Here is a 24,131-nt window from a genome sequence, read left to right on the forward strand (position 1 = left end):
TCATGTAGTTAATCATGTACTCCCTGATAGAATGTAGTAAGACAGGTAATTCTTTATCTATTCAATCACTGATACACAGTGGAATATTATTCAGCCACAAAAAGAATGAAATTCTATCATTTTTCAGCAATATGGATGGAACTGGAGGTCATCATGTTAAGTGAATTAAGCCAAGCACAGAAAGACAAGTATTGCATGTTCTCATTCATACATGGGAGCTAAAACAGTGGATATCATGCAGATAGAGAATGAACTGCTGTTTACTTGAGGCCAGGAAGGGAAGGAGGCAGGGGGGATGAAGCGAGGTTGATTAATGGGTATAAATATACACTTAGGAGAAATAAGACCCAGTGTTCGATACATCAGTAGGGTGACTATAATTAACATTAATCTATTACACATTTTGAACTATTAATAGCTAAATGAAAATAATTTGAATGTTCTCTAGCATAAAGATAAATATTTAAGGTGATGGATATTCCAATTATGTTGATTTGATCTTTACACATTATATGAATTATCAAATTATCACATGTACCCTGAAAATATGTACATCTATTATGTATCAAGAAAAAATTAATTATTTTTAAAAGAAGAGTATTTCATCTCTTTTCAAAATCCCATAACCCCAGGATAATCATGAAAATGTCAGACAAACCCAAATTGAGGAACATATGACCAAACATCTTGATCAGTACTCCTCAAAACTGTCAAGGTAATTAAAAACAAAGGAAGACTGAGAAACTGTCACAAATTATGACAACTAAATGCAATTTGGTATTCTGAATTGGATCTTGGAACAGAAAAAAGGACATTAATAAGAATAAAAACCCGGTGAAACATGTATAAGGACTGGTATTTAGTTAATAGTAGTGTGCCAACGCTGGTTTCTTAGTTTTGACTAATGTTCCCTGGAAATGTATGACCGTAACATTAGAGGAAACTGAAATATTTAAAGTCTATGTACTATCTTTGCAACTTTTCTATAATCTAAAATTATTCAAAAATTAAAAATTTATTTTAAAAAGAAACAATAGAGTTCAGTAAAGCCAAAAGTTGCTCCTTTGAAAAGACCAGTAAAGTTGGTAAACTTGTGGTAAGATGGATGGAAGAGAAAAAAGAGAAGGTAAAAATAAACAACAGAATATGAAAGGAGAGATATCTGCAGATAAAGCCAAAAATATAAAGAAAACAATTTGAACAACTCAATATCAATCCATTTGAAAACTCAGATGGAATCCACCATTTCTTAGAAAATCATAACTTGCTAAATCTCACTCAAGAATAAATGGAAGGCCTGAATAGTCCTGTAAGTACAAAATAAACTGATGCAATAGTTAAATATCTTTCACAAAGATATCCCAAAGCCTGCTGGTTTAAAAGATGAGGTATTGATAACTTAAAAAATAAGACATTTGAGTCATACACAGAACAAGTGGGAAATGTCCCCATTTCATTTTATATGGCTACAATAATCTGGATGTGAAATCCTGAGAAAAGCAGTACAAGAAAGGAAAATAACAAGCCAATTTTGTACCAACATAGAGCTAAAAATGCCAAACTTGACTGGCAATGGTAATGGCAAATTGTGTGTGTGTGTGTGTATGTATATATATGTGTGTATATATATGTATATATAATATTTTTTGTTTTTATATAACAGCATTTTTATATATTTATAATATACTAATATATATTTAAAATAAATATTATGTTTTTGAAAAACTTCAGTGTGTTAGAAAACTATACAGATCCAATTCAAGACCCAAAACGTTTTTCCACACTGAACTCTAGATGCTAAGAAGGCTATAGGTACCAAGTTTATGAACTGCTATGCCAAGGTGTAGCTCTTGTTTCTGTATCTGATTAACCTGAAATAGTCTAAAATATACTGAAAAATTCCTTTTGCCTTGTCTTTTCCTCAACGATTTACCTTCAATAGGCTTTTCAAGCCAATATTTCAGAAAAATCCAGGAGTTTTTGCCACTCCCTACTGGGACTATAATGTTTTCCAGCAACATGAAGTGGAGGGGCAGGGAGGTCCCAGAACTTCCACAATCAGATAGTTGAGACACTGACTTGGTGCTCTTCCAGGCTCATTCCCCCGCTTGAAACTTTTCTATGGTGTGTTGTCATAACAATGATACTCTCGAAATTCACCTGAGCACTGTCAGTGTTTTACGGAACAATCCTCCCAAAGGTCGTTGAACTAATACACTTTATATAAAATATTGCCACTTGTTATTTAAGCAATGCTTTATCATTTACAAAGTGCTTCACAGAATTTTATTTCACCTATTGAGGAACCACGTCAGATAGGTAGCACTGATGCTATTGCTCACAAGGAACAGACGGGAAATTGAGGCTCAGACAGATTAGGACCAACTGCTCGAAGTCAAATAAGTTATAAGTGAAATAGCCAGGACAGAAGCACAGAGGCTTTGATTCCTATAGAAGTGCTATTTTCAACATACCAAGTCTCACCCTGGCCCTGTGGTTTTCTTTTTCTCTGTTTTTGTTTATCTGTTTTGCTTTGAAAGACATTATTATCTTGCTTCAGTATGGAACTTAAGGTTGGGTGGGTATAGATGTTATTGTTGGGAAAGTCTGATGAAGGCAGATTTAGGGTTGTTCTACAGTTTTTGCTGATACAAAAAGGGTCCTTTAGTGCATATTTAAAATATATTCCTTGATATTCACCCCTTCTGCCTTTGTGCCTTTAAAGCACATAAGATGAAATCTGAGGTTATCCACATTACATAAGGATAACCTCTCTTATGACCATTGATCTGGTTGCCCACCTGCCATAAAAGTGAGTCTCTAGATTATAATGTGTAATCTGATCATTCATTTCTCTAAGTCACATACCCAAGACTAGAAGTAAGAGGTGGTAGTAAACATTTCTGATGATCCTATGTGATACAATTATCTATGATTTTACTCAAAAATGCATCACTGCCTCTAAAACTAGAGGTAGGAAGTCAGGGCATAATTCAAGTCAAGGGGAAATGTTAGCATCTGTGAAGACAGAGGTATTGTGATACGATGATTTGACTGATGCCCATTAAGGCTGCCTACCACTCTGTGATGTGATCTGGCATCCACAGAAAATAGGGATGATTTTATGTATAAACTATCGTAATGTTGTGCTCTTGCACCCTGCACTTGAAAGCGGGCGCATCTGGGCTGGCCTTTGTCAGGCGTGCAGCAGCTCTAGATGGCCCTTCTACACTGCAGACGAGTCGGTGAATATACTGTATGTCTTACATTAAATTGGGACATAAAAGCCATTTTATGTTGCTGCTTTAGTTTCTCCGCCCTCAGCCTGACTTACAAAACCACAGTGTATAACCACACATATCAACCTAGAACTTTGCCCTGTAATGCATTGTCCCTGAAAGTCTCTTTTCTCCTCCCTGTCAGTCCTTAGCAGCACTATGGCTCAATGAGTGGTTGTGTTATTCAGGGATGTGTGTGGCTATCATCCTGCATGAGTGTGTCTGTTTCTGTCCTTGACTCATTTTTTTCTTTCTTCCTTTCTTTTTCTCTCTCTTCCTCAGTCTTAGTACCAGCCAGGCCTTTTCTGTTTAACTCCATTCTTTTATTTCTGAAACACTCAAAGTGCTATTCAGAGCTGTATCTGTACAGAAAGAACGCACCTAGAGAGCTCAACTCTGTGTAATGGGATGTGCTCCCTGAAAAATTTCAAATCCAGACAGCACTGCTGTCCTTCACTTCAATAACAAAAGGAAATCTTTTCTTCTTTTGAATATATGATAGAGGTAGCTCAGGTAATGAGCAAAATGACTCCCTCAATATGTGTCTTGACAGATGCAAAAATTATCATTTAAAAAAAAAAAAGACCATGGCAACACTGTAGAAAAGTCAGTCTTGACACTGGCAGTATTTTTAACAAAAGTCTATATAAATATCAGATGCTGTACACGTAGATCAGACAAGCACATCTTCACAAGGGGAGGTTGCTAAAACCCGAACATTCTATTAGCAAAGAAATTAAAGAGTATAATTACGTACACATTGAAATATTTCTACTTAGCATGAGGTACAGCCTGAACTACCTATTTTTCACGTTTTTCCTCATCTCACAATTTACATCCTTGTGGGCTGTGTGACAAAGGAAAGCACATTGGAATAATAACAGTAATCAATAGTGCTATGGTATTTTATAATTATCTAGTACCTTCACATGAGTATTTCCCTGTATTATATACGAGAACTCTGAGTTTCAGAAAGGTTAGGTGATTTGTCGAACATAGGCCAGTTTGCAAATTTCAGAGCCAGGATTGAAGTAGAGATCTTTTGCCTCTCTTTATTCTTTCGTTGTAGTAGCATGGCATTTTTGAATGACATCTGTAAACATTACAGCAAACACTGTAACTTTCAGCTTATCTTGGATAATTCCTACCCTAAACTGAGGTTCAAATTTTGCTAAAACCTATGCTTCTTCTTTTCATCTTCTCAAGCTATGTGTCACCTAAATGTTGAATCAGAGATGGATGCAAATTTCTATTCCTAAAACACTACTAGAGATACCTAAATGTATACATAGTTTAATCTTCTAGCAAATGGATTTAATGAATGTGTAATATTAAAGATAATATATGCATGAACATATAAACATACCTTGAATTACACGTTACAGAATATCATTATAAAGAAAACAAAAGTTTTACAGAATAAAAGTAACTATGGCAACCTATAGATTCAAATCAGGCTGCCTCCCAGGCAGTGGCAGCAGCTCCTAGTTGCCCCAGTAACTTTCCATTACAATGTGTCTCAAACACATAAACTTTAGGGGGACATTAGCTGAATTTCTCACTTAGTGTTCTCAATTTAATTTTATCTTTCTATGTTGAGGCCTAAAATAATTTGATTATATAATATTCTTTGGGCTTGTCTGTTTCACTGCAGTCTTCTTGTCCCCTCAGAGCCCTGCCTTACACCAAATGCCAATCTTCCGACATCCATTAGTCAGGAGGAATTAAGACAGAGTGAGGAGATAACAGATGGTTTTAGGAAAACAGCTCCTGACATTGGCTATCAAAGATTAGTTATCCTGACTGGCCCATGTACCCCCACATTTGCTGAGCACAGAGGGTTTTGTCTGGGATAAAGGAAAAAATGACTACAATCAGCAACTATCTCCTAATTTCCAAGCAAGGCTAGGCTCCATAATGAGGTGAAAGCCTGAATAGACAGACTAGGTAGGATCAGTCTTATCATGGGCTGAAAAATGGCAGCATTGGGGACTTTAACAAGTATTTATTGTGTACCCACAATACACAAAGCACTGTGTATGTGGAGGATAATAAAAACTAGTTTTTGCCTTCACAATGATCTAGTGGAATAGAAGCAGGTGTGTGTGTACACATGTGTGCATGTGTGCATCTAGCACACAAGTACATGTGACAAAGGTCATGAGATAAGTACAGATAAAAGGTTTTTACTGTTTGAATAAGTTAACAGAAGTCTTCTGAGAGGAGTTTTGTGATACTGGGGGGGAAAAAGAAACTTTCCATGGAAAACAAACACATTATCTGGGGTAATATTACTGAGTAGATAGCATAGGATGAGAATGGGAAAATGTTGCTACTGTAGCTTGGATTTTTTATTTAATAATTGAATGGAAATCACTGGAGTTTTTTTGGAAAGGGGTATGGTAAAGTTAATCTGTAATTTCGAGGGTGATGGATAGAATACTATAGAAAGGAAAAAGTAGTAGAGTGATGAATTAAGATGTATAGGCAAAAACAAAAGGAAGGCCAGAATTAGGGTAGATATAATGGAAATATTATAGAAAAAGAGAAATTTGAGGGTCCTGGAGATATAATATTGACACTGGCAACAAATTAGGTCTAGGAGGTAAAAGAAAAAGATGAGTAAAAAATTAATGTACCATTAATAGAAAAGATATTCACACAAATAATGAAGTCACTCATTTATTAAAAAATATTTACTGAGAACTTATTTTATGCCAAAAGTGTTGTTTTTTATCAGGTACTCTGCTAGGAGCTACAAGAGGTATGGGAACTGCTTTAGTGAGATGATGGATTTATAATAATTGTATACATGGAGAACTGAAAGTGTGAGCAAGACATTTAAGCTACCAGTTGTCAGCAGAGATCTGTACTTGAGAAGAACAATCAGGTTGGAATTATCTGTATATGGAGAAGTCATAGTAGAAGCTGTGGAAGGGGGTGAGATCACTGATGTGGAAAAATTATCAGAAAGAAGAGATGAAGTTTGAGAATAGATATGAGAAAAACACTACACTGCTCTTAGGAATCTGGAGGAACTGAAACTACTGGCAAAGAAATGGTCAAAAAAATAAAAATAAACAAGGGGAGAAGAAGGAGGGTAAAGCATGAGTGAAGGCTACTGGATTGGGTCATCAGGAAACCCATTTCAGGAGGCTACATCAGCAAGCAAGGAGCTGGAAACAAGACAGAGGGAATAGTCAGAGAAATCTGGCTGGGAAGATAAAGGGAGCAATGGAATAGTAGCTTGATAGGACAATTTGTAAGATAATATAAACTATTAGATAACACTTTTTTGAACACTCATAGGCCAAGCGCAATTCTAAATGCTTGACATCTATTAACATGTTTAATATTTACCACAATTTATGACTTATGAGAGAAATACTATTATTATGCTTTTCTCATAGGTGGGGAAGCTGAGACACAAATTGATTAAGAAACATGTCCAACGCCACACAGTAAGTATTAATTTGAACCTAGATGGTCTGACTTCAGAATCTCTTAGTCACTATATTATGCTGTGAAGCTCCCTGAAGCTTAGATAGGTTTGTGAAAAGAATGAAAATGAAAAAGTAAAGAGGGAGAGATGAGTAATGGTTAAAGCAAGGTCAAAAAGGATGTGATGAGGGACACCTCCTTTATAGAAGGAGGCCTCGCAAAGGCTCCCTGGAGACAAAATTAAGAGAAGAGAAGGTGAGTGACATGGGAAGATTTTTAAGCCCAGAGATATATAGTTGTAGGGGCCGACATTAGGTGATTTATTTTGTCTTCTTGGTGAAGCAAGAGGTGAGGTCACTGGATCCGAGGGCTAAAAGGGGATACTTGCTCCTAAAGTGTAGATTAGGGAAAGGGCTGGGAGGAGACACTACATAAACCCCATTATTTATCCTGTTTTGTCAACAAGAGTTTATTTCACAGAGGAAAAGCAAGCATCATTAAGTATGCACAAATCTATCAACAAATCCTATCCAGGCACACACATGCACCGCAATAAGAATCACACGGACACTTAAGCTGTGCAGACCCCAGTACTAGGTGGTACATAAGAATTAAAAGGCAAGTTCTAATCTCATAGACCTTTTCTCTCTCTCTGTCTTTCAAGTGGCTTAACCAGCAAAGAAACCAAAGCGCAGCCCACGTAAATCAACGGCATATTGATGTACATTTTTCCTTTGTTATTTTTATTTCCTTTTAAGAAGTGTTTGCTATTTAAAAGCTGTTACTAGGTGATAATGGCAAAGCACATTTTTCTCTCTCTTTCATAGTCAACCCCATACATTTCACTGCGTGTTTGCAAGTAAAAATACCTGTTGCCGTGCACATGAGAGGCACAGAATGCAAAGCTGTAATGGAGCAGGGTAGGGTCAATGACAGCACCATTTTCTGAATGTTCCATCAGTTCCGTAAGGTAGCAGAGATGCCTGTGACAGCCTCTCACACCGTAACGGGCACAGTACTCATCTAACACAAAGACTTGGCCAGGGCTAAACCAACCCTGCAAGAGAAAAAAGAAATGATAAATATTTTTCTTTCTATACTATGATTCCCTTGCCTGTAAGCACTTTTAGGCATTATAAGCAGAAGCTGCATAAAAGTGTCTTTTGACATTTATTTTTACTAGTGTTATATTTCATAGTATTTTTAGATGAGCTCATGTCATCAAATTTGAAACCAATTTAGGACACTGGCCACCTAATGCTTTTTTCTCTTTATTGCTACTGCAAGGGATGGGCAACTTGTTCTTCTCGACTGTCATTCAAAATTAGTCAAATTTATTCACAGGATCGAAACTGTCAGTCACAAAGTGTGATATTCCAAAAAAATTCACTCTCTATGAATCAATTAATAAGAGAATGGTAACGAAGACACTAAAATTGAAATTGCCTACTTACCAAAAGCATTTTATAAAGTGAACTAAAAGAAAATTTCAGTAAGTCTAGCAGTGGTATACATGTACTATTTGGAAACTTTAATATCTGAGATATTTTTGACATTCTGTTTGTCTTTCTGTAACAAATAATACAACCAATATAACAGAGTTGATGTTTCACATTAGTAGTTTCTGAGCCTCCTGAAATGAGATGTTATAATGTGTGCACGCAGGCAGCTGTGTGGCTAACATTAGAGAACAGGGTTAGGCAGACTTGGTTTATAACATATCTCAATGGATTATATGGATTTATAATTTAAGTAATTTAAGGTACTAAAGGAGGAGAAGGGAGAATGGAGGGCTTTAAAAGGGGGCAAGATAATTGTGCAAGAGAAGAAAAAGAACAGTGAGAAAGAGAGAAAGATGAGAGGATGATAAAGAAAAGGAGGAAGAGGAGAAAAAATACCACCAGGATACTTTCTGTGGCAATGTGCAGGTACTATACTAGACATATTGCATATTTTACATCTTTAATATTTAGAACCATCATACAGGTAATTATTATGATTTTCATGTTGCAGATAAATAAACTAAGGTTCAGAGATATTAAGTGAATTGTCCAAGACTGCAACGCAAATCAACTGCGGGGCCATGGTTTACATCCAGGGTCATCCTGCCTCCAAACACTCTTTCTGAACACATCACATTCACTCTCCTCCAGGTGCAGTGGAAGACAATGCAGTGTTCTCTTCAGACTCCATATTACACTTGGGATCACCAAGAAAATCAAAACAACTTTTGATAATTGAATAAATATTGCCTTTCAGTGGAATCCAAGAGGATACTGTCCCTTATTAATGGTCACTCAATATGTACTTGTCCACGGAACACACAGGGTTTTGTCATGATTTGTTTTGTTCTCCATGTAAAGTTTGAGCTGGATCAGGTTTAAACTATACAATCACATGTAGAATATCTACTTAAGAAACAATCTATAAAGGAACTAATGAATTGTTAGTGTGATTATAGCAAAAAGTTGTTTCACTTCTTTCTCTCTATGGAAGTATTTCCAATAAGTTGGGAGCACATCCTGTCCAAAATCTTATTTTAGAGAGAATGTAATTTTATTGCAGTTAAGGGTTGAACATCCCTAATTCAAAAATCCAAGATCTGAAATGCTCCAAAATCCAAAACTTTTTGAACACGTACATGATGCTCAAAGGAAATGCTCATTGCAGTATTCCAGATTTTGAATGTTCATATTAGAGATGCTCAACCAGGATGTATAACGAAAATATTTTAAATTCTGAAAAAAATCCAAAATCTGAAACACTTTTGGTTCCATGCATTTTAATTTTAGATAAGGGCTACTCAAACTGGAATTATGTTCTGTGTTCAAGAGATTAAAGTGATTTCAGAAATAGGAATATTCTGGTTGAAAAATTCTAGAGGAATTATTATAGTGCTGTTGACACTATAAATCCTTGGAAAGACACAGATAATTCATTTTTAGGCTACAAAGTTTAGTCCTCACATTCTGAGGTGTCAAGCATTCCTTCTAAGTACAAATTATACTTTTTATCCCAAATTTTGGTTATAGTTTCAACACATACCAGGTGACATTTCACTCAATTTAATTTACACTCTCCCTTTCTTTTATGGAATTCAAGTTATCTTTGGAGGGCCAGGTGAAACTAAAACTTTCCTGTGTCATGTATAGCCCCCATCATATTGCTTATTCTACTGTTTTTTTCCCCTGCCACTTAGGTTGTCCTAAGAACAAAGAAGAGAAATGCAAGTATCAACATCTGGGGAGCAGAATTTAAGCCTTAAAATGTCTGTACGGCTGTTAGTAAATGCTATAACAGAGGTTTCTAAAATCTGTATGTAAAGTCTTCTGCTTTCACTCAACCTTCTCTAGAGGGACTGATAAACCACAGTTTAGCCTCTATTTGAATTTATTCTACTGTCTACTGAGGGCACAGCAGTCATCTTCAAGTGTATAATTTTCAAATTGGGCAGCAATCGATTTGGAATCCTTTATCCCTAACTCTAACTGCAGTTATCAAATAAGTTGGGAATAAGATGCTACTTTATAACAAGTATTTCTCACTTTCTATAGTCTTTTATTCTACCTATAGAGGACTAGACAGAGGGACTTGTACTCACCAAGCAAGAATAGGAATCATTCAGTCTGTGATCCAAAGTCTGCCTCTGGAGTATTCTAAAAAGGAAGGCGTGGTCAAGCTTGCAAGGATTAGCAGAAATAAACTCATCCATACCATGTTTCTGAAAACGGTCTGCATCTGTAAATTCAGAAAAGTATGTATAGTACATTTATTTCTCTGGTTTAATAATGGACATAGTTTTTGAAGAACACAAAATTCATGCCTCATAATAACAGAAGACTAACTTCTATCACATAAAATATGCCAAGAATTCAGCATATTAACACAAATTGCAAGGTTTTTGGAGTCTAATATGAAAGGAAAAAAAATCCATCAATCATTTAGAATGAAGAAATTCTATTTTCATTCAAAGCTACTTCTTATTTTCCAACTTTGAGAAAAGTTGATGTACTTTAAGTATATATTTACTGATGGAATTGACTAGAACAGACCCAAGGTCTATTCATGAAAACAGCAATGATGGCCAGAAGCCTGCTTTCCAAATGGCAAACTAGGGCAGAAATGAACACACAAGCTTCAGCTGGATCACTTCCAGTCTTCTTTTTGTGTGGAGCTTTTAATGGGACCAACCTTAATGTAGAAATGGCAATGAGCGCTCTCAAGCTTCAAGTTTAAGAGACATAAAAAAGGGAGCATCATGTTTGTGCAAATATGCAGACAAAGCATAACGTCCCAAATGGCACTTCAATCAAAGGCCCAAATTTATTATTCTTTACAGATTGCATCTTTCAACGCCTGTAGACCCTGCGGGTTTATCAAAAGGCAAGCTTTTATGATTGCTTTCATTAATGGTATGTTTTGTCAAAGTCTTCAATGTGAGTTATTTCCTAAGTATAGAGAGAAAAAGCCACATACTACCCAAAGGAGTGCTTGGGTGTTATTACATTAGCTCTGTTAGAAACATAGTGCACACTGAGCAAGAAATCATTTATCAAGATAAAAGTGGACTCTTCTCACAATGGTAGAGCTGAAGCTCCATTGTTCCTTAACATTCATAGATAGATCTCTTTCTGGTCTGTCATAAGAAAAGCAGAGTCCTAAATGTAAGCTAAATGTGGTTTCTAAAAATCTACATGGCACAATCCTAAAATGGTAAAGGAAAAGAGACAAAAGTGTATTGATTAAACCCAATTATAGACTCAGGCTCATAATAAAACTCAATATTGATCTGTGGACATGATGCTAACATAATCAGTCACATTTAGATATTTAGTCCAGATCATATTGATCCATGTCAAGTTCAACTTTCAGCCATATTTGTGGATGGAAGAACTATATAATTCAAGCTGAAGGGTCCTCAGAATCACATTTAAAAAAAAAGATACACAATCTAATGTACATCTCATGTCAATGACAGATATCAAAAGGTGAATGTAGCAAGTAAGCGATGAATGGCAGTTTATTGATGTGTAATGTATGAGGTTATGTGCCATGGAGAAAACAGCATGTGTATTCCTTTACATTTAATAATTATCTACCTGAATGATTAAATACATTGCATGTGATAAATTAGTATTAATTGGATGAACACAAAACTGCTTTTCCTGAACTGAGAAATGAGACAATCCGACTTCTCTTATGTTTTTTTTTCATCAGACAGTCTTCTAATATAAAGTTAAATATATGATCATGTGAAATAATACCAAATGAGTAGGAGGCAGAATATTGAAAAAATGCAAAGCACATTATAAAATTGGAAGGTTATTTTGTGTTTTAAGAAATTTATTTCAGAATCTTCATTTCTTTATCTAAGTACAAAAATTCTTTTAGTATCACCTTTATGAAATTAAATTACAGTTTTATAAAACATCTGCTGAATTTTATTTCTTATTTCTTTCACCAGAGAAGGTTATAAGAAGCAGTTAAAGATAACATCCATTAATGGCTTATGCATTGAATACAGGATATATAATATATCTCAGAGGAAAAAGATCCACAATTCTTTTTTTTAACTATAAAAGTTTGTAGAAGCAATTTTTCTTTTTTTTTTTTTTTTCACACAGGGTCTCACTCTGTCACCAGGGTACAGTACAGTGGTGTCATAGTTCACAGCAACCTCAAACTCCTGGGATCAAAAGATCCTGCTGCATCAGCTTCCCCAGTAGCTAGAACTACAGGTGTGTGTCACCACGCTCAGCCAATTTTTCTACTTTTTGGACAGATGGGGTCTCACTATGTTGCTCAGACTGGTCTTGAACTCCTGGCCCCTAGTGATCCTGCCACCTTGGCCTCCCAAAGTGCTAGGAATGAGCCACTGCACCTAGACTGTAGAAGCATTTTTTTTCTAAATCTGCATTCAGTCTTTAAAAATATATATATAAGTTTCTGAAAACAAATGAGTCCATAGTTCATTTCTATAAGTCATATATTTCATGAATTTATAATGTGTTTTCCTCATGAAATACAACTCCAAATCATAGATTTACTAATGTGACAAGCCTTTCCAAATCACACAAGTGAATAGAAACTTATTTTTTCAACAATCACCATTACTGATAAAAATGATATTCATGATAGCAATTTAAGTCACATATACAGACTTTATATTGGCACTGAAAAAACTGGCAGGCAAGCAAACCCACTAAAATTTTTATTAAAGAAACAAAAACCCTGGAATCACTCCAAGGCTATAATCTTAAGAAAGTGATATGCGTTCTTAGGGATTATCTTATCTTTAAAACACAAGCTATAGGCCAGGCGCAGTGGCTCACACCTGTAATCCTAGCATTCTGGGAGGCTGAGGCGGGCGGATTGCTCAAGGTCAGGGGTTTGAAACCAGCCTGAGTAAGACCCCGTCTCTACTATAAATAGAAATAATTTAATTGGCCAACTAATATATATAGCGAAAATTAGCCGGGCATGGTGGTGCAGGCCTGTAGTCCCAGCCACTTGGGAGGCTAAGGCAGTAGGATTGCTTGAGCCCAGGAGTCTGAAGCTGCTGTGAGCTAGGCTGACGCCACGGCACTCACTCTAGCCTGGACAACAAAGCAAGACTCTGTCTTGAAAATAAAATAAAATAAAACACAAGCTATAAAGACCAAGCATCTCTACTTCTTTCTTTCTACATCAGATAAGCACAACTCAAGACATTTTATGCAAAATACTTCACCATGTGCCAGTATAGCACTAGTTTCCATGAATTTATGAAGAAATAAAAATAAACCAAAACGGCAACGGTTTTGACTTGTGTCAGAAATCTTTGTTTGTTTGTTTGTTTTTGGCTGTGTTTCAGTAAAACTTTATTTTCAAAAACAGGCAGTTGGAGTTAGTCTGCTGGCCCTTTGGCCCTTGTTTTAAATGAAAATAATAGCAATGCATTAATACACGCTAGTATTTATAACAGTGAAAAGTAAAGTTCATGGTAACAACAGCCTCAAAGCCAGAGGGGAGAAATAGATGTATACTATTTAAAGGTTCTTTCTTTGAGACAGGGTCTCATTCTGTCACCTGAGCTAGAGTGCAGTGGTGGCAAACTCAAACTCCTAGGCTCAAGTAATCCTGCCTCAGTCTCCCAAGTAATTGAACTATAGGCGCAGCAGCACCACATCAGACTAATTTCTCTATTTTTTTGTAGAAACTGAGCCTGCTCTTGCTTAGGCTCATCTCAAACTCCTGACTTCAAGTGATCCTCCCACCTCAGCCTTCCTAAAGTGCTAGGATGACAAGGGTGGGACACTGCACCCAGCCAAAGTTTCATTTTTTTTATAACTCTTTTTGGTGTATATTTGAGCTTTATGACATGACGTTATGGAATGCTTATAAATAGTATAAATCAGTGAAATTAGTAAAAATGGTTACCATAGTGAAGCAAATTAATACTGATGCCATCTCACGTAATTGCTTTTTGTGTGATAAGAGCAGTTAAAATTCACTTATTTAGCAAATATTGCCAATATGACACAATTTTATTGACTCTAGATCTCTAGACACCTTCATCCTACATATCTGTTACTTTGTGTCCTTTGACCTACATTTCCCCATTTCCTCCCCTCAATCTTTCCCTTTAAAGTTCTCTCATGGACTAAAATAAAATAGATCAGATATCATTAAAATACTATATAGTTTATTGTTCTTATAACAGCATATCTTCATATAGTTTTCTCCAGGCATAACATATCTTACATTGTACTCTTGGGAGACACAGAGGCATCATCTGGATCAAATGAAAAACATGCTTTCAAGTCAATAACATAACCAAATCCAAGGCTTTAAAATTGGGTTACACTGAATTATCTTCAATTAATGTTTATTATAGCACAAAATTATAGTAACGAGTTTTAAACAGAAAATTATTCATGGTACTATTCAAATGTTCTCTGACAATGGCAAACGTCAGTTCAGTTTGTCCTCTGAAACAATACAAGAAAATTTATAAAAAAAAAAACCAACAAGATAGGAGCTTAAAGAATATACTGCAAAACTGTCATAAATTGTGACGATTAACCTATGGACTAACTACAGATGTGAAGCATGGTAACTGAGGCTATTGGTAGGGTTTCTATGGCAACAGTTGAATATATCCTCCAGTGTCTTTTTAGGTGGTACTGTCACCAGGTGTGCTAACACTAGATGGAATAAAACCCAAATGAAGAAAGATTACTATTTGCTATAGATTTAAGAAGTCATAGAGGCTTTATTTCAGTGGAACACAAAAACTTAAAATTTTCATTAGGATAATCGCCATTGTAAGTCAAGAGAAAAGAATAAATAAGCTGAGAGTATCAATTTAAACAGTTAACACAGACTTGAAAACAGCTAGGAAAGAAAACGAGGGTATGAGCCAGCTGGTAGACCCCAGTAGTGGCAGAGGGTATCTGGTGGGCATGACCAGCCCACCAAGTACTCAATCAGCCCCTAAGTACTCAAGAATCCAATTTCCAAGAAAGGCATTTAAGTCAGAGAGGTGAGACTGGGAAAAAAATAATCGAAATGTCTCTTCTTCCTTTGCAACAAATTCTAATGATATTGCATTTGTTGCTGCTTCTGGTGTTGTGGGAAAGTATGGATGTACAAGAAAAAAGGGGAACAAAAAGAGAGAGGGGTACACTGGAGGAGAAAAATAGGCCATTTATTAGCATTCTGAGATCCCTCAGGTGTCAGGGACTGGGATTCAAGTATCAAAGGAGGAAGAACAGGGTGCTGCTGGCTAAGAGCTGATCTCCTCTGCAAAACGCTGAACTGAATTAAGCAACAGATGAATCTTTTGAGAAACAATATAATTTATTGTCCTATGTCTAGATTTGTCCCATGTTTAGTTCACCAGTAGCTGCATTTATCATTACTCACACTTGATTATATTAATACATTTCTTTCAGTTCAAACTCTCACAGAGCTTGATAATTTATAGTTAAAAGTGGCACAGAAAAGTAACTGCCATTTCTCTTTTTATACCACCCATGAAACCTTTCACAGGAAGACTTTAATATTTGAAAATTTTACATAGATCAGCCTGGCTAGTATATTCATTTTTTATGTATGCATGCTTTCTGAGGAAGACCGAAGAGTAATGATTGATAGCTACATTATTTAGGAGTTTGTTTGTACCTCTATTATTGACCCAAATAATTGTTTAGCTTCTTTTGGTTAAATTGAATAAAAACTGATATGTGGATTAACACACATCTTGCCTTCTGAAGCAAATAACATGTAAGTAATATTTCATATGATGAAAATTTTAATCAACATAGACTTAAAATTAAAAATAAGCATAGCAAATATTGCACCTTTATCATAGTGTGTTCAATCTAAGGTAAGACAAATGCAGTCCCCATGAAGTAGGAAGTTTAACATATTAGATCAATCAGGAAAGTAAGTTCATAAAGTTAAATGTAAGTTTGTATTCCAATTTAAGGATTTTAAAAAAATATTTAGCTTAAAAATAAAAAAAGTAGATGGCAACTATTCTGATTCATTTTTGACATTATTATTGAAATTCAACTACTATTGTGTTATATTGTATTATGTGACATACATATTGTATTATGTTACATATACAATTGAGCATAGTGTCTTGGTTGGAGAGAGCAATGAAGGATAGATTAATCAAAGAATGCCTGTCAGCGTGGCAAAGACAGCACATTATGATTGAAGCAGGACATTTTTTTTTTTTTTTGAGACAGAGTCTTACTTTGCTAGAGTGAGTGCCGTGGCATCAGCCTAGCTCACAGCAGCCTCAAACTCCTGGGCTCAAGCAATCCTTCTGCCTCAGCCTCCCAAGTAGCTGGGACTAGAGGCATGTGCCACCATGCATGGCTAATTTTTTATTAGTTGGCCAATTAATTTCTTTCTATTTGTAGTAGAGACGGGGTCTCGCTCTTGCTCAGGCTGGTTTCGAACTCCTGAGCTCAACTGATCCGACCGTCTTGGCCTCCCAGAGAGCTAGGATTATAGGTGTGAGCCACCATGCCCAGCCAGGAAAATTGTTTAGTAGCACAACTCCCACTCCTTCAGCTTACCCTATTCCCTTAGAATTTCTATATATCCTGAGAGTGAAAAAAAAAGGGGAAGCAGAATAAATTTGCTTTTTAGAGAATAGATAAATACATATTATTTATATCCTAAAAAAGATGATGCTATCTTCTCATAAGTTATAATTTAGAACTGTATTATTTCATTTGGATTATCTCTAAATATTTAGTATGCCTAATTTTAAAAATAAGGTTTTATAATTATAAACTACATACATGGAAGAAAATTCAGAAAATAGAGGAAATAAATTAGTAACTAATCTTTCCAATTAAACTTGTCCATAGTGAATATTTTAGGCTTCATTCTACCTATACTTTTGTCTTTTGAATTGGCTGTTTCTTTGTATAGTGAAAATAATACTACATGTGTAATTTAGCATTTTTTCCACTTAATATTTATTGATCATTTTTTACATGTTATTTACCTTTGTGACTGTATGAATGGTAGATAATAGATTGTTTCTACTTGTCACTTAGAGATTTTTGTTTTATAAATGCTAAAGCTAGCATTGAAAATGGGAGACTAACACTATAAACAAAATCATGACATTCTGTAAGTATTATATCACCACAAAAATTTTAATTTTAATACATTTAAGCAAAAAGAAATCATGAAAATACTTACCTTTACCAGCTATAGGTCAGCAAGGAAGTGAAAAACAAACCATATTTAAATGGGTTAAGGACATATATATTCATATAACTATTTTATGTTTATTTTCTCAATCTATACTTATGACTTCAAAAGCTGTTCTTCTAAGAGATGATTAGGAAATAAAAAGAAATATGTAAGTCAAGGAAAGGAGGAAAATACTAAGGTTAAAACCAGTCTCCAGAGCAAGTCAATGGCATCTCTCTGAAACAGGTCAGAGTCAGTATTCTTATTCTGATGGGTAGGCGTTTATTTTCTTCCTGTCTTTCTATTGTTTTTGTTTCTTTGTTTCTAAGAAAATTAAAATATCTGCTTTGATTAAAAACTTTACTAGTAGCCTGGAATGCAAGAAAGCTGTTGTTAACATAATCAAAACAGTTTGACCTTTTAGTTATGACAATTCAATTCCAGTTTCATATGCAGTCTAACCAACACTGCCTTGACAATAAACTGATATCAAACAGTAGAAAGGTTTTGACAGAAATAGTTCACAAGGCTATTGCAATTAACTGATTATTTAATTCTTTTATTTATTAATTCTTTTCTTGCCACTATGTGCAAGATGGATGATATCCACGAGCTCAGCATACTCCTTGGGCATTCCTTGTACTCTACATGCAAAGAAAAGTATTGGAACGCAAGTGAATGAGGGTGACAATTTCACAGAAGTAACTATCAAGTTACTGTAATCCAGTGGTTCTCAACTAGGAGTAATTCTGCCCCAACTTCAACACTGCACTCTGGGACATTTGGCAATGTCTGAAGATATTTTTGGTTTCACACCTGGGGGTGGAAGGTTACTGGCATCTAGTGTGTAGAGCCTTATTGCTGATATGGAGGAAGTTTTAGTGGCCTGGATGGAAGATCCAACCAGCCACAACATTTCCTTACGCCAAAGCATAGTCCAGAGCAAAACCCTAACTCTTTTCAGTTCTATAAAGGCTGAGAGAGGTGAGAAAGCTGCAAAAGAAAAGTTGAAAGCTGGCACAGGTGGTTCATGAGTTTTAGGGAAAGAAGCTGTCTCTATAACACAAAAGTACAAGGTGAAGCAGCAAGGGCTGATATAGAAGCTGCAGCAAATTATCTAAAAGATAACTAAGATCATTGATGAAGGCAGCTACACGAAACAAGATATTTTTCAATGTAAATGAAAAAAGCCTTTCTTTGGAAGATGCCATCTAGAACTTTCATAGCTAGACAGAAGTCAATGCATAGCTCCAACATTTCAAAGGACAGGCTGATTTCATTATTAGGGATAATACAGCTAGTAGCTTTAAATTGAAGCTAATGCTCATTCACTATTCTGAGAATTCTAGGGCCCTTAAGAATTATGCTAAATCTACTCTGTCTGTGCTCAACAAATGAAAAAACAAAGCTTAGATGACAGCATATGTATACAGCATGGTTTACTGAATATTTTAAGCTCACTGCTGAGGCCTATTGCTCAGAAAAGAAAAAGATTCCTTTCAAAATATTACTGTTCATTGACAATGCACCTGATCACTCAAGAGCTGTACATAGAGATGTACAAGAAGATTAATGTTGTTTCAGTGCCTGCTAACACAAGATCCATTCTGAAGACTATGGAACAAGGAGTCATTTCAACTTTCAAGTGTTACTATTTAAGAAACACATTTCATAGGCTATAGTTGCTATTCCTGTGATGAATCTGGGCATAGTACATTGAAAAGCTCCTAGAAATGGTTAACTATTCTATATGCAATTAGAACATTCATGATTCATGGGAGGACATAAAAATATCAACATTAATAGGAGTTTGGAGAAAGTTGATTCTAATCCTCATGGGGACTCTGAGGTGTTCAAGACTTTGATTGCAGGCATGGTGGGAAATAGAGAGAGAGTTTTAGAAGTGGAGCCTGAAGATGTGACTGAATGGCTGCAATGTCATGATAAAACTTGAATGGATGAGGAGTTGCTTCCTTTGGGTGAGCAAAGAAAGTGGGCTCATGAGATAGATTCTATTCCTGGTGAAGATTCAGAGAACACTGTTGAAATGAAAACAAAGAATTTAGAATATGACATAAACTTAGTTGATAAAGCAGTGGCAGTGTTTGAAGAGTTTGAGAGGACTGACTCCAGTATTGAAAGAAGTTCTACCCTGGGTAAACAGTTCTAACACATTAACTGCCATGTGAGTTGCATTTAACTCATGCTAGTTTTGAGCCTGGGGTCTCATGAAGAAGACCCCGCAGTTGGTTCATAAAAATCTTACTTGCTGATGTTCTTATTGTTACAATTAATATTGACAATTTAATTCCAAAACCATGGACTGTATTGCATATAACTCATGCACAGAAAACAATAAAAAATAACAAACTAGAAAGGATCGTTTTGTTTTAATAAAACTCCATGGCCCCAGGGAAATTTTTTTTTCCCTAGGGTGACAATGTGTTAAACAGCATCACATACTACAGAGAAATCTTTCACGAAAGAGAGTCAATGTATGTGGCAAACTTTACTGTTGTGTTTGTTATTTTAAGAAATTGCCACAGTCACCTTGACCTTTAGTAACTACCCCTTTAATCAGTCAGCAGCCATCAACATGGAGGCAAGACCCAAACCCAGCAAAAAGATTAGAGTTTGCTGAAGGCTCAGATGATTGCTAGCACTTTTCAGCAATAAAGTATTTTTGGCTGGGTGCTGTAGCTCATGCCTATAATCCCAGTCCTTTGGGAGGCAAGGCTGGAGGACTGCTTGAAGCCAAGAGTTTGAGACCAGCCTGGGCAACAGAGAGAGACCCACTACACACACACACACACACACACACACACACACACACACACACACACAATTAGCTGGGCATGGTGGTGTATGCCTGTAGTCCTAGCTACTCAGGAGCCTGGGGGGGAGGGGGAGGGTTGTTTGAGCCCAGGAGTTAAAGGCTGCAGTAAGCTATGATCTCACCACTGCACTCTAGCCTGAGCAATAGAGTGAGACCCTATCTCTACAAAAGAAAAAAATTATATTTTCCTTAAGGTATGCACATTGTTTTTTTAGACATAATGCTATTGCATGCTTAATAAACCATGGTATAATGTAAACATAACTTTATAAGCACTGAAACATTTAAAAAATCATGTGAATCATTTTATTGCAATATTTATTTTATTATGGTGGTCTGGAACTGGACCAGCAATCTCTGAGGGATGCCCGTATAAAAAATTCTCAAAACTCAACAGTAAGAAAGTAACCCCATTGCAAAATAGGCAAAACATGTGAAGAGATACCTAACCAAAGATGACATATGGATACTAAATAAGCACATGAAATTAACATTTCTCTACATGGGCAATACACAATTGGAAAAGTACAATAAAAAATAAGATGCAATAGCAATAAAATATGAAAGGTTTATAAATTAGCTTAGCCAAGAATAAACAAGAGCTTTACGAAAAAAAAAAAACACCTAAAATATAAAGGAATTAGAAGAACTGAATAAATGAAGAAACTTTTCATATTCATAATTGGGACAATTAAATGTCAACAGGTATGGATCTGGAGGCATTTGAGGTTTCCATTTCTGGGAAAGTAAATAGGCAAAGAAATAAAATGTGTGCTAGACTAGGTAAAATGAGGCAGAGGCACACCATTGCAAAGCACAGAGCAATCAGAAGAATGAGATTAGACACCCTCCCAGAAACATAGATGAATTTTAAAAACATAGAGCTGAACGAAATAAGTAAAACAGAAAGATAAATACCACAATACCTTTTATGCAGCTTGACACTCACTAAATATACACATACACAATACAATTTTGTAAGAAGACAAAGTAGGTTCATATTAAATGCTATAGAATCATAGCTCATGGGGGAAGGGACAGAGGTGGGCCAATGGAAATGAAAGAAAATGAAGTTCTAAAAACTTAGTTTTGCATATCAACAATCAAAAACGGGGGAGGGGGGGGGAAGCCATAGGTAGATCAGCCAGATGAAAAAAAATAGTTTGGGGAAAAGATCTGACTAGAGTTTCTACTGTATTGGGAATGGCCAACAAAAAAGGTCTGGAGAGAAAAAAAGTTCTAGAAGAATGTCAAGAGTATTACTCGCCTTGAGGCCCCACGTACACACAGCCCAGAGAGACATATCCAACTTGGCTCTTTAAGTAATAGAGAAGCAATAAGTAAGGGCTATGCCAAGATGGAAATGCTGAGCAAGCAATGCCTCTGCAACATCCAACATGTTGCAGAATACCCAATGTTACTATGTACCACTGTGGCAAGAATCTGCTAAACATGATGTAAGGGATTCAGAGGCGTCTGGGTTGAGACAAGGAGGATGCAGACTATGTGGACCTCATTGCCAGGTCTCATGGCAGGTTCAGTTATGAGCAATGCATACTAGCAAACATGGAATGGAACCAAAGAGACAAGTTACATCCTAGGCCATTGTGGACAGAGAACAGTTTTGGACTAGATGCTACATTCAATGACATTTCAGTTTTATGTAATCGCCCTGGAACTTAATTTATTCTGGATGAAACAGAAGGAGAAGAGGGAGGAAGAATGTTGAATTGACTGAATTTAAATCAGTGATTGAGTTATTCTGAAATGATGAGTTTTAAGTTTTCTTGGTGACATCAAAAACAGGGATTTAAGATATGTTCAATTGTAGAGAAATAAAGTTATATTTCTGCACACCTTGGTTATGATGGAAAATTCTCATCTGCTATGCCATACTCTATGTGTATTACTGAGGTGAGAGGGAGCTACATAAAGTAGACATCTATACCATAATGTGCTCTTTTTATCTTATGTTTGAAGATGACAAATACTAATAATTTTAAAGTGAGAATAAATAAATTTTAAATCAATTTTAAAAATTTTAATATGTAATATTCCTAGTTTTTACTATACTTAAAAAATATGCCCCAAATTAATTAAGATAACTTATGAAAATGGTCTGTAGTTTCTAAAATAATATAAAGAAAAAAAGCTTCTAATCCATCTTTAATTATTTGGCCTTAAGTGCCTTTGTTTAAGATGTCAATGCCCACATGTGATACTAAAGGGTGTCTAAAAAGGAGAAAGAATAGTTATTTGATGCATGAAATGTAGAAGAAGAAAATAATGCATGTCAAGATGTTATTCTCTTCGAGAAGGATCTTGAGTATAAAAAGCCACACTTGGGCTTAAAGACGAACAATTATAGGTGAAACCAGAGAAGTTTTGCAAAGGAGTATAACAAGTTAAAACATTTGGTTTAGTGATTATTAAAGCTAAGTTTAAAAATGTTTCTAACATCATTATACAATTTATTACTAATCACCAGTAAATTAAAATGAAAAATATAGTTTGTAATGCTTTGAGTTAGCCTACAAAAATGGCATGTATTTTAATCATTTGGAAAAAGAAAGTTGGCTTTATAATTTATTCTTTTTATCATTCTACAACACAAAAAAGGCCCTAGTATCATTCTGGGTTATTAAGAACAACTCGAGAAAGTGACGGTTCATCCTTTTGGTATTCTGGAATCCTATCAGTGCCAATTTGATTTTGTAATACTTTTCCCATTTCTATAGGACACTTAAGTTAAAATTACAATAAACTAAAATAAACTTTCCCTTGAGAAATTTTAGTGAATTTTCTTATGTGCTCTTAGATTCCCAGAAATACACCAATGTTTGGCAACCACATGAACTATTCATCCCAGATTTGTGTAAAAGTAGATAACTGATTCTATGACTACTAACATGAACTATTTTTATTTAATTAGGAATCAGTTAAAGATGTAAACTATAATACTGAACAAATTTGCCTCAGGCAATTTTATATCTTATTAAGACTGTTAATTGATACATTATTTTTTAACAAAACTTACAAAGCTGAGCATCTGCCTGGAGCGTTCCTCCTTTAGGATTCAGCTTCTGAGTTTGAATTGCAGGAATTGGTTTGTATGATTGACCTGTGGCTCTATACATGGCTTGAACCCACAGTATTCTGTCCTGTTCATCATCACTGGCAAATATTACAGTATCTCCTTCTTTAACAGCATTGAAGAACATGTGACCGCCCTGAAGGCCTGTGGAGGGAGAAAAACATCATTAAAAATTCACAGGACTGGCAGATTTTAGTCTCATTCACTAACTAGCCTCATGGAAAAGAATAGATGTGATATTAGGAGCTCAATGCTTTATTTAAATGATTTCTAGTTGAAGATCAAATCCATAATCCAAGATTTGAAAGGAAACAATAATAAGAAGGTTTAAGCTTCCATATCACTTTGGAAATTAAAAATGACTCAGCGAAACAAACAGTCCATGACACAATAGCATTCTGCAAAGCATACAAACATAACCCTCAGAAATACACAGAATAATCTGATATTTCATGCCAGAGAAGGTTGTTTTATCTGTTGGCACATTTACCATTCCAGGAGAAATATATGAGTTTACCAGAAAAAAAAAAAGGTAAGGCAAAAGATGGTACTTCATATTATATGGTATTTTATCTTTTGTAAATTCTTCCAAAAAGAAGATAATATTTTGCATTTCTAAGTGACCAATTAGTGAATATGATCACAGATTTCTATTTCTTACTCTCTATTCATTAATTTTCCATCTCTAATTTATTAATAGCTACATATTTTAATCTTATTATATTAATATCCATATATTCATTTACTATTTTTAGATATCAGGTACCCAGTATGA

The 24,131-nt window shown here is 35.4% G+C and overlaps 1 protein-coding gene across 9 annotated transcripts in view; it reads right to left on the reverse strand.

The window, feature by feature from the left end:
- Positions 1 to 24,131, reverse strand: part of CADPS2 (calcium dependent secretion activator 2) — a 454,741-nt gene that overhangs the window by 130,172 nt on the left and 300,438 nt on the right. For all 9 annotated transcript variants that reach the window (XM_076006584.1, XM_076006583.1, XM_076006580.1 and 6 more), the window contains exons 11-13: positions 23,300 to 23,500; positions 10,321 to 10,457; positions 7,589 to 7,776 (exon numbers count right to left, since the gene is read on the reverse strand). In XM_076006584.1, coding sequence (XP_075862699.1) covers positions 7,589 to 7,776; positions 10,321 to 10,457; positions 23,300 to 23,500 — 526 coding nt within the window. The remainder of the gene's footprint in view (positions 1 to 7,588; positions 7,777 to 10,320; positions 10,458 to 23,299; positions 23,501 to 24,131) is intronic.

This window comes from Microcebus murinus, chromosome 9, assembly GCF_040939455.1.
Source record: "Microcebus murinus isolate Inina chromosome 9, M.murinus_Inina_mat1.0, whole genome shotgun sequence".
Classification (NCBI taxonomy): Eukaryota; Metazoa; Chordata; class Mammalia; order Primates; family Cheirogaleidae; genus Microcebus; species Microcebus murinus.